General features: G+C 40.2%; 1 protein-coding gene across 5 annotated transcripts in view; it reads right to left on the reverse strand.

The window, feature by feature from the left end:
- LOC121269845 (U2 snRNP-associated SURP domain containing) overlaps nt 1-12478 on the reverse strand; it is a 70587-nt gene that overhangs the window by 37034 nt on the left and 21075 nt on the right. For all 5 annotated transcript variants that reach the window (XM_041174903.1, XM_041174881.1, XM_041174889.1 and 2 more), the window contains 5 exons: nt 6268-6389; nt 4635-4702; nt 2958-3073; nt 1664-1696; nt 1491-1573 (listed from right to left, as the gene is read on the reverse strand). In XM_041174903.1, the coding sequence (XP_041030837.1) occupies nt 1491-1573; nt 1664-1696; nt 2958-3073; nt 4635-4702; nt 6268-6389 (422 nt within the window). The remainder of the gene's footprint in view (nt 1-1490; nt 1574-1663; nt 1697-2957; nt 3074-4634; nt 4703-6267; nt 6390-12478) is intronic.

Raw genomic sequence — 12478 nt, forward strand, 5'->3', positions numbered from 1 at the left:
GTCATGCTAGATTTATTAAGCGACTTCAAATAAATTAAGGTTTCGTCATCTTAAAAGGTGTAAAAACATTCAAGTTTTTTTTAAAAAACAATTTGGTGTCCCTGTAATTATTTTGGTATTACCTTGTTTTAAAATGTACTGCTTCTTGCACTTGGAGACAAGTATCACATTCTGGCAAAATTCTGTCCATTCTCCCTACATGGATCATTCAAATGTTCTAACTTTACTAGAATTTTATTTGTGTTTTTTCTTAATTCCCTTACGCTGGCAAGGTCAGAATTTATTGCCAGCATTGAGACGGTAGAGGTGAGTTGCCTTCTTAATGACCGAGAGACCATTTCAGAAAGCACTTAAAATAATCACATTGCTGAAGGTCTGGAATCACTTGTCGGCCAGACCATTAAACAATCCAGTAATTACATGGCCACCATTTACTGAAGCTAATTCTTTATTCCAGATTTATTTAATTAACTGAATTTAAAACCCTCAGCAACCGTGGTGGAATTTAAACTCTTATTTCTAGATTATTAATGCAGGATTCTGGATAACTGGATAACCAATAACATAACCACTACGCTACTGTTCTCAGCAATTAAGATCGCTTAGTCTTAAAATAAATGGCAAATTACCAATCAGCTTTAGCATTGACATTCGATGTGAGGGCCTCACCTCCAGCAGCTGTTATCCTGAAGGGCTGAAACCACCATGGCCCATCCCCAATAGAGCAGCTTGGGAAACATACCGTTTACTCAAACTGTACATATGGCTCCTTGCTGGCAGTGATATCCTATCCTGTATGCATCATCAGAACAACCTCTTCCACTCAGACTTTTTTTTTATATTAAACTGCTTGCCTTTCTTCTTCTTTTGAGGACTCACTCTCTTTTGCTCTCCTCCAAGTCCACTCCTCCTGTATTAACCTCTGACATCCTGCCCCTTCCTCTTTCAGCTTTTTGTTTTTTTATATTCACTTCACGCTTGCCTTTCTTTGTTGCCTCCTTCTTTTTTACCTCTTTCCAACCTTGGAATGTGGAGAGATTCACCCCGGGCTCTTGCATCTTTCATTTCCTCCACCAACTCCTATGATCTCTTCTGGTTTTTTGGGTGCCCCTTTGGATTCATGGCATGAACCCTCGAGTAATTTCTTTTTAATCAAAGTGCATCAACATAAAAAGTGCACAGGGTTTCAAATGCAGAGTGACACCCCCAATCCATACACCCGCAAAAAGGTCAACAGAGCCCAAAGTAGGTGATCAGAAATGGAGAAGGAATTGGGATAAACCAGTAGCAATACGAACCAGCAAACCAACTGCAGGTATTACCCAGAAAGCTAGACTTAGAATCTGGCCATTGGCTATCAATATGGATCTGACAAGACTGTACATTGCTCCACGCAAATACAATTACATTAGAATTCCCATTTAAACTGTATGTCCTCATAGGATAACTGCTGCATTTTGGCCACATGATTCGAATTTTTAAAAACGTACCTTCGGATTAATGTTACCGATATATAAATTAGTAGTAGTAGGATCGCCTGCATCGTGAGAACCGGGAGTAAATTCCTCAAGTGCTAAAAGACAAAATAAATCTTCGTAAAATTTTCAAAATCACACAAGTGTAAGTGTTTAATATTCCCAAAATATAATGCAGCAATAGTTACCGTTTGTTTGCCTGTTTCTCCTCGAAGATTCCGCTGAAAAGAGACATAATATTTTCTTCAGTGTGGTGTGCTTTCAAAATACGGAGGTAGAAAATGTAGCCACAAACCAGCAGTACTGACCACAGAAATTGCAAAAACCACAAGTGCAAATACAAACCAGATCCAAATACAGAATTCCCACAAACTTAACCACTTCCGTGAATCAAACAATGCTCACTGCAGTCAAGCATAAAACGTGTGCAATTTTTCTTGTGCTTACTACAAGGCAAGCAGGTGGATATATAGAAAATGGCCCAAAAAGAATTACTGGGTTCAGTAGCCTTTTCTTATTCACAAAAGTTCTCCAGGTGGAGAATGTGTCAGCAGTTCAATGCAGAAACAGGAAATAATCCTAAACTATATATAGAAAACAGAGGGCTGTTACAAGTTAAAGCTACCATTTGTAAAATCAGGTGTACTTAAGAATATCTGTGTTTTTCTTGATCACCCCTCCTCTCCACAGTACTTTGGGATATTTAAAATTACAAGTAGGAATGAAAGGGAATATTCATCAACATCACATATGAATAACTGTGTGATGGGCAGAGGCTCTTCCTCACTAACCCCTCTGCCAGAATCCTAATAGGGGAGGCTGCACAAAAAATAGGCCAAAAGACAGACAAGTTCTCAAACATTTGACCATAAGTTGTGCAGCTCAACGCTTCAAGCAAAAAAATAACTTCAGGCAGCTCTCATGCACCTCCTAGTGTCTGTTTACAGGATGGCATCCCAAATACAGGGAGAAAACATGCACAACAAAAATAACTTGCATCAAACCGTTACCTATCAGAAAGAAAGTGCCTCAATACTCCGATTAGAAAATCAAATTTAGCAACAGACTGACTTTTGTTAGGCACAAAGTACACAACTGTTGTTTGTAAAATAATAATTCTGGATGTAACCCCAAGTCCAATAAAGGAACACTATACATTTTGATTAAAATCTGTTTTTATGAGTTACTGAAGTGAACGCTTACATTTTATGAATATTCACCAGAATGTTTCCCTAAGAAGCTCACTTTCAAATTAAAACAATTGTTTGACAAGGGGAATAACAAGTATAAAGTTAATTCAAAAGCAATGTGACAAATTAATTTTAAGAGAGTCAGCAACAATAAAATCGCATTGATCCCATGATTCCTGAGTAGGAACCTTATATGCTTCTGACCCATAAAAGAAAAGTTAAATTTACAGTATTGACACTCAAAATATAACCAAACCCTTGTTAAAAATGAACCATTTAAGATTCTACTCACAGGAGCGACGGTTTTGTGAAGAATCTTCTGATGGCAGAGGCTCAAATCGACTGGGCCTGAAAGGAACATCCTTGCCCCCTTTTGTTTTCTGTCTTTCATCGCGTTCTTCTTGAATTCTGAAACCCATATCAAATCCATTATATTCTGCAAAATAATGCTAATAGGAACGTAGGAAACAGGAGTAGGCCATTCTGCCCCTCGGGCCTGCTAGATATAGATTTAATTCTTCATTATGTTTTTTTTACTCATTCACGGGATATGGGCTTCCCTGGCTAAGCCAGCATTTATTGCCTATCTATAGTTGCCATTGAGGTGGTGGCAGTCAGCAGCCTTCTTGAACTGCTGCAGTCCATGTGGTGTTGATACACCCACAGTGGTGTTAGGGAGTTCCAGGATTTTGACCCAGTGACAGTGAAGGAACAGCGATATATTTCCAAGTCAGGATGGTGAGTGACTTGGAGGGGAGGTTCCAGGTGGTGGTGTTTCCATCTATCTGCTACCCTTGTCCTTCTAGATGATAGTGGTCATGGGTTTGGAAGGTGCTGCCTAAGGAGGATGGGTGAATTTCTGCAGTGCATCTTGTAGACGGTATACACTGCTGTCACTGCGCATCAGTGGAAGAGGAATTGAATGTTTGTGGATGTGGTGCCAATCAAGCGGGCTGCTTTGTCCTGGACAGTGTCAAGCTTCTTCAGTGTTGTTGGAGCTGTACTCATCCAGGCAAGTGGAGAGCATTCCATCACACTCCAGACCTTTGCCTTGTAGATGGTGGCAGGCTCTGGGGAGTCAAGGGGCGATGGTTAGATTCTCTCTTGTTGGGTCATTGCCTGGCACTTGTCTGACACGAATGTTACTTGCCACTTATCAGCCCAAGCCTGTATATTGTCCAGGTCTTGCTGCATTTGGACATGGACTGCTTCAGTATCTGAGGAGTCACAAATGGTGAACATTGTGCAATCATTAGCAAACATCCCCACTTCTGACCTTATGATGGAAGGAAGGTAATTGAAGATGGTGAAGATGGTTGGGCCTAGGGCACTACCCTGAGGGAACTTCTGCAATGATGTCCTGAAGCGGAGATGACTGACCTCCAACAACTACAACCATCTTCCTTTGTGCTAGTATGATTCCAATCTGTGGAGAGTTTTCCCTCAAATTCCTAGTGACTCCAGTTTTGCTAGGGCTCCTTGATGCCACACTCTGTCAAATGCTGCCTTGATGACAAGGGCAGTCACTTTCACCTCACTTCGGGAATTCAGCACTTTTGTCCATGTTTGAACCAAGGCTGTAATGAGATTAGGAGCTGAGTGGCCTGGGCAGAACCCAAACTGAGCATCAGTGAGGTTATTGCTAAGCAAGTGCCACTTTATAGCACTGTTGATGACCGCTTCCATTACTTTACTGATGATCAAGAGTAGACTGATGGGACGGAAATTGTTGTAGCTGTACTGGAACAGCTTGGCTAGGAGTGCAACAAGTTCTGGAGCGCAAGTCTTCAATACCATTGGAATATTGTCAGGGTCCATAGCCTTTGCAGTATCCAGTGCCTTCAGCCGTTTCTTGATATCACGAGGAGTGAATTGAATTGGCTGAAGACTGGCATCTGTGATGCTGGGGACCTCTGGAGGTAGTCAAAACATTACGATTTTAAAAAGGTGTTGACAAACATTTACTTACTGTTTTAATTCCTCTTTGAATAGTTCCAAGTTACTTTTTTTCTTCTCCTTTTCACCCTTTTTTAGGGGCTAAAAATTCAATGTGTTGTTAAAATTAATTGAAAAATTCATCTGCATTTTGAGAAATTTAAGTTGCATAAATAGTTAAGCTATTAAACCAGCATTTGTTTTCAAGATCAAAAATACAAAGTTGAAGTGTTCCATGTCCAAAGAATGACTTGAAGCGTAGTTACTATCGTGTAGGCAAACATAGTAGCTAATCTGCCCACTGCAATATCTCTGACAGCAAATGAGAAAAGACCAGGCAATCTATTCTCATAATCAGTATGCTTTAAAGAAGTGGTGCCCCATTTATATATAGAGGGCATTCAGGGGAGAAGTTAGAAAACACCTCTTCATGCAAAGAGTAATAAAGCATGGAACTCTCACTGGCTGAAGAGGTGTACAATGGGATTATCAGGCTTGACCAAATTGCTGGTATAAGATTTAAGAGTGTTTGCAGTAAAAACGATCACTAGAGTAGGTGTAGTAAGGAATGTGATCTCAGGGTCAGGCTAAGATAACTGGCGATTGGACAATGTAGTAAATCGTCAGGCTAGTTAAGGCATGTTTGTATTTTTGAATAAACTGCTGGGATCACTTGTGCTAAATGTCAGGTTATTCCATGACTTTTTGTGACTTCATCTGTAATTGCATGCATACAGAACTAGACGTTTGAGACAAAAACAATGAGTCAATGAAGAAGCATAAAGTGAATGGTATAAATATATGGAAGAAACTGTGTAACTTAAGAGGAGCCTGTTACAGCAATCTGAAATTGCTATCCCCTGTATGCATACTTATATTGAATAAACTGCTGCTCGATTCACCTATAGCTGACTCCGTGACAAATGTCTTTAGATACGTCATAACACTGACAAAAAGCAATGGATACTAGCTCAAATAATAATTATAGAACTGAGAGCTTTTTTGTTACAACAAGGGTATGAAAGGTCATGGAACCAAGGCAGGTGGATGAAATTAAGATGCCAATCAGCCATGATCTCACAATGGTGAAACAGGCTCGAGAGGCTGAATGGTTTCCTCCTGTTCCCAGGTTGCTAGCCACAACTAGCATGCTCTTTTTGAATAGCGAATAAGATCTTTTATATCCACATCTCATCCAAGAGGCAACACCTACTGCAACCCAATACTGCACTGAGGTTTCAAGCTTGCATGTTCAAGTACTGAAGTGGGGTTTGAATCCACAACCTGACTTTGAAGCCAGCGCATGATGAACTGATCCAGCATATCATACAACTGGGGAACAGCCAGTTAAGAGCTGTTCTCAACTCATGCACTTCAAGCTGGGATCAGTAAATACTGTGGATAATTTACATGAACTAACCAAGAGGAACTGACCTGTTGGATAAATTCACCTGTTGGTCCAAATGGGTCATGAAGTAGGTCATGTCTGTAAATTACCACTGTATTATAGGACTCCAATGTGCTGCCCCCATTCTTAGTATTATTGTAAAGGTCTGAATGGGGTTGTGCATAGTTCTAGTACATTTGACTTCTTGTATTCTGCAAACTTAGACAAAGATAGCTTCTCAGGATTCATGCATTATATGAGAACCAAATGAGACACTTACTGGCTTCTTGGGGTCTGATGTGAAAGATGGTGAAGATGATTTCTCTGGCATTAAGCTCTTTATCTCTGGAACCCGTGTAGAAGGTTTGTACAATTTTCCTTTCTGCTCCTCCAATCGCTCTTCTAAGGTGCAAAAATAAAGCTTTATGATTAAATAAGTTATTTATTTTCAGACAAACGATAGACCAAGTTCTGGTTTCAACTGTTGCATTGCATGCACCTGCATCTCTTTCTTTTGTAACTCTTTCGAGTACAAACCCGTTTCCATCTGATTCAGATGAAGTTACATTGTTTCTTGGTTGGCAATGTGAGATTTGAACTCTTGATCTTGGGGTTACAAACCCAGTACCATAACCACTTGGCTATGATGCTGATGATTGCAAACTATCAAATCAGTACAAGTCCCAATAAAGGGCTCTATTATCGGTTATAAGCCATAAAAGGCCATCAGGAAGATATAATAATTTTCATAATGTTATTGGAATTTATTGTACAGTAGAGCAATAGTGGGGTCTGTGTGTGTACGTGTGACTTAATTTAATTAAAGGCAGCTGGTCTGAAGGCTTTGATTTATCCAAAGATAAGCTAGGTTTGAAATGTTAAGTAGATAAACATGGGTGAAGTCTTAAAATGTGAGGTTTAAAGGGAACATTTGCATTTTTAAATAAACCAAACTAGCTTCAATTCAAAAGGGGGTGAAATGTTTCACCTAGCCAGGAGAAATTAAGAAACTGTGTGTTTACTTTTACCAAATATCACTGGTAAAATTGGTACTATGATAGACTTTTATTATTAGAGAGGTAAAGTCCAAAGGCACAGTGAAACAATGAGAATTTGCATTCAAAGGGGAAAGCTGTGTAAAGGAGCTGAGGTTTTGTGTAGGAAAGAAGGAATTCTAAGATCTAACAAATGTGAAAAGCCTCCAGCATCTAAACCTCAAGCTGCTGCCTAAAGAAAATGAAGTTAAGAAAACTCACTTTTAATTCAACTGTTCAAGGTATTTTAAAATGTGTGTTTTTACTGTTGCCTTAACGGATGTCTAACTGGGAGTCAGTATAACTAGGGGAGCTAGGAGTTACCATAGTGTTAATTTGTAAACCTATGTGCTTAAAATCATTTCTTCTGTTAACAAAGGTTTAATTTAGTTTTGTAGGAATCCTATAAGACTTGGTGGCTTTTTTTACTGAATTCAAAACCCGCATCTTGAACTAAGTACAAATTGCAAATAGTTGTGGCAGCTGCTTCAAGTTTCGCTCTGGGATTTGGGCAGCTTGGCATTTACCATCTGCCTGCCATAACAAGGCAGAGTAGTCTGTTCTTAGTAAGCACTTGAATAAAAGTTTTGGGACAAATGGGGCATTTTGGTTGCTCGCTGTAGCATCACCTAACTAGAGTATCTCTAAAAACTGTCCACAGTTCCTGAACAGACTAGAGCTGCATCAAACATAAATTAACATAGTGCTTTTCAGATCTGTTGGAGAAATTAGACAAATTGGTACTTTGTTTGTGATTCCAAAGTATTGAGAAATAATCTTTTAATCTCTTCATTGGATGACTGGGACCTAAGTTTCTATCCTAATCCACTGTCTATAAGGAAGTCCAATAAAATTTCTAGAAATCCATTTACAGATTACGTTTAAACACACTATTTGCCATGCATTGGTATGTTCCATCTTACTGCATCTATACCATATTCAGCTTGGACTTGGATCATCCATGCTCTCCAATTGCAATAGGTGCATTTCAAAACAGGCACTATCTTTATGCTGTCTCAGATTACCTGTGTAATCAGGTCACCAACTACAAATGGCATTTCTGAGTTTGACTAACTGCAAGATTAAATGCAAGAGAATAGAGGTCAGGAAAATCTTCACACACAGTTATCAGGCTTTGAAATTCACTTCTGGAATTAGTCATTGAAGTTGTAATTATGTCAACTTCCCCAATTAGATTGGACACAGACTACTACTCCTGCTATTACAGTACATTATAGCCCAACTTGTGTTTACTAGTGTTTACGTTCCACACAAGTCTCCTCCCATCTCTCTTCATCTAACCCTATTAACATATCCTATTACGTTCTCATGCACTCATGTAGTTTCCCCTTAAATGCATCTATTCTATTTATAAAACGGAATTCAAAACCGTACAGAGGACTGTAGGGCTTAGGAGCAGCAGTAGGCCATTTGGCCCTTCGAGCCAATTCTGCTATTCGATAAGATTGTGGCTGAGGTGACTGAAGTCGCATTTCCATTTTGACAACTGCCCCCCACAACCCTAGATTCCTTTATCTATCAAAAATCTATCTAACTCTGCCTTGAATAAATTCAATTACCCAGCATCCGCATCTTTCAGGGGAAACGGCCCTCGAGAGAAAAGATTTCTCCTCGTCTCCATCTTAAAAGGGAGACCTCTTATTCTTAAACTGTGTCCCCTCGTTCTAGACTCCCACAGAAGAGGAAACATCCTCCACTGCATCCACCCTATCAAGTCCCCTCAGGATCTTATGTTCCAATACGACCAACTTTCATTCTTCTAAGCTCCAATGGGTATAGGCCCAACCTGTTTAGCCTTTCTTCATAAGCCCTGCGTAACTGCTTCTAAAGCAATTATATTCTTTTTCAAATAAGGAGAGCAAACTGTACACAGTACTCCAGATGTGGTCTCACCAAGGCCCTGCAGAGCTGCAGTAAAACTTCCTACTATTATATTTTATTCCCTTTGCTATAAATGTTAACATTCCACTTGCCTTTCAAATCGCTTGCTGTTCCTGCACACTTTTTTTTGTGATTCATGTACCAGGACACCTAGATCTGTACCACCACACCCAGGTCCCTCTGTACTGTCAAGTTCTGCAATCTCTCTCCATTTAAATAGTATTTTCCATTCTTCCTGACATTTGCCTTCATTAATCCTTTTCATATGTTTAAAGAAGCTTTTCCAGTTTGCTTTTATGTTCCTTGCAAGTTTACTCTCATACTTTATTTTCCCCTCTCAATCAAGCTCTTGGTCTTCCTTTGCTGAATTCTGAACTGTTTCCAATCTTCAGCCTTGCTACTTTTTCTAGCAACTTTATATGACTCTTCTTTGAATCTAATTCTATCCTTAATTTCTTTTGTTAGCCATGATTGGGCCACTTTTCCTGTTTTATTGTGCCAAAAAGGAATGTAAAACTGTTGCAATGCACACATTCGTTCCTTAAATATTAGCCATTGCCTATCCACCATCATGTCTTTTGATGAAGTTCTCCAATATATCTTAGCCAACTCACGCCTCGTGTCTTCGTAGTTTCCTTTGCTTAGATTTAGAGCCCGAGTTTTGGATCGGACTACTTCACTTTCCATCCCAGTGCAGAATTCTATCATGTTATAGTCACTGTTCCCTAAAGGACCCTGCACAACAAGATTATTAATTAAACCCTTCTCATTGCACAATAGCAAATCTAGGATAGCCTGTTCCCTAGTTGTTTCCTTAGTATACTGGTCTAAGAAACCATCTCATACATATTCTAGGAACTCATCCGCCACAGTATTATTGCTAATTTGGTTTGCCCAGTCTCTACGTGGTTTAAAGGCACCCATGATTCCTGTACCATGTTACCCCCTAGACCATGGGCTCTTATTTTGTGTAGTAACTCTTGATGTGGCATCTTATCAAAATGACTTTTGAAAATCCAAGTACAGCACATCTACAGGTTCCCCTTATCTTGTTACTTCCTCAAAAACCTCTAATAAATTAGTTAAACATGATTTTCCTTTCACAAAACCATGTTGACTCTGTCTGGTACCATTATGATTTTCTAAGTAACCTGCTGTAACTTCCTCAATAATGGATTCAAGCAATTTCCCTATGACAAATGTTTAGCTAACTGGTCTATAGCTTCCTGCTTTGTTTCCCTATTTTCTTGAATAAAGATGGCACGTTTGCTACTTTCCAATCCACTGGGACCGTTCCAGAATCTGAAGGCTCCAAGTTTAATATAATCAAGGCTCAATACAAGTTTAATATAACTTCAGTTTTTCAATTCCATCCTTCTAGAAAAGAATCCCAGTGCTTCATTCAATTTCATCGTCTTACTAACCTGTGCCTCTACTTTTGGTTATTTATGTATCTGTACCCCCTAATCCCTTTGCAATGCTCACCATTTAGACTATAATTATGCAGGTGGTATGTAGTTTCTCTACTTTTCCTACTAAAATGTATCACCTCACACTTATCTATATTGAAATTCATCAATACATAGCAAACTTATTAATATCTTTTTGCTATACTAATAGTTCAACACACAATCCAGTAGTTCTACATTGCCAGGTATCCAAATCCTGTTTAACTTCTATGTACAAGATCATGAAGCATAGAATTCTCTCCAACTGCCAGCAATTTAAGAATTAACCATGTAGCAGAATGGAGGAAATGCTTCAACACTAAATTCAAGCTGTGGCAAGTTTGGATGTTGCAGGATCAGTTAAACGGCAGTTTAAGTTTTAAACAGAACTAGACGGTTCAAGGGGGTAGATTGGAGAGAAAGACAAAATGTGTTCAACATAAGCAACTTTTCTGCACATGAGCTTGTGCGACAGGATGCAGCCAAAGATGCCTTAAAGTCAATCTCACCAGTTGCTGATAATGTAGAAGGTACATGAGCATGTTCATGGCCCAAGGTGTCCTCTGTTAAATGGATCCAAGCCAGGTGGTGAAGTATGAAACTTGACACAGGTCCTTTTCTCGATAGTAGGTTTATTCACAGAATGTAGCATTACACACATTTCCCACCTACCAACACCCCAGTGTCCCAGAAATCCTTGTTTTATATGCTTTTTTGATTGCCCATAATAATCTAATTAATAAACTAATTAACCAATTGAAGGTCCATTTAAGGGACCCTGTAACAAAAAGCAAAGCTTTAAAAAGGAAACTCAAGTTAAATTAAAATGTTGTTTTGGGGCTGATGATACACTCCAGCTTGCAGCACCCATAGGTCACAGAAGATCTCTAAGCATACCAACAGACACCACATGCTCTGCTCTGTCTCCCAAGCGCAAACAAAGCCACGGAAGTTGGGCAGAGAGTCAGGCTGAACAACCCCCTCAACTGCCCGCTACCTGGACCTATTAATGGTCACCTTGGACAGGCCCAGGAGCAGGCTTACAAGGAAGTCCTCCGCTCTGCCCGTCCCCCTCCACACCAGTAGCCAAAGATCAGGAGCATGGGGCTGAAGTGCAACCAAAATTTGAGGAACAGCCCCTTCAAATGCTCAAAAATGGCTGCAACCTCAATCTATATATACGTGGAACACGGACTCCTGAAGACAGCAGAAAGTCATTTTTTTAATACTCTTTTGAACCCAATTAAATAAAATAAACAACTAATTAAAAGCCCCTTAAATGGGCATTGTAATGAAAAACAAAACTTTCAAAGGAAACTCATCAAATAAAAATAGTGGTCCTGGGACCGATGATGCGCGCCAATCCCTCGTCACCCACCGGTTGCAGAAGGCCTCAAGCATACCTGCGGGCACCGCATGCTCCCTCTCCAGGGACGCCCAGCCATGAATGTAGATGTGGAAGAGGGCAGACTGTCAGGCCAGACAAGCCCTTCCACGGCCTGCTGTCTGGACCTGTTAATGGCCACAGTGGCCAGGCCCACGAAGAGGTCCTCCGATCTGCCCACCCCCCTCTGTACAGGGTGGCTAAAGGTCAATAGCGTGGGGCTGAAGTACAACCAAAATTTGAGGCACAGCCTCTTCAAATAATCAAATAGAGGCTGCAACCTCTGGCGTCCTATATTGACATAGAACATGGACTCCTCAAGGCTGCAGAAAGTCCTTTTTTTTTTTAAAACTTTTTTAGAAAAAAAACTCAATAAACAAAAATCAATAAATGAGGGGGTGACAACCCCTCATCTGGCTCTGTAACAATAAATCTAAATTTTCCAAAAGGAAACTTACAAAATCAAACCAAAATGTCATTTCCAGGGGTGATGATGCACCCTAGCCCCTGCGGTGCCCACCAGTCACAGAAGACCTCTAGCGTACCAGCGGACGCCTAATGCTACCTCTCCAGGCCCATCTGGCCTCGAACACACCACACGCAGAGGGGCACATAGTTGGATCGGATGATACCATCAAACACCCGCTGCCTGGACCTGTTGATGGCCACCTTGGCCAAGCCCAGAAGCAGGCTTATGAGGAGGTCATCCTCTCTCCCTGCACC

The sequence above is a fragment of the Carcharodon carcharias genome, chromosome 2 (assembly GCF_017639515.1).
Source record: "Carcharodon carcharias isolate sCarCar2 chromosome 2, sCarCar2.pri, whole genome shotgun sequence".
Taxonomy (NCBI): domain Eukaryota; kingdom Metazoa; phylum Chordata; class Chondrichthyes; order Lamniformes; family Lamnidae; genus Carcharodon; species Carcharodon carcharias.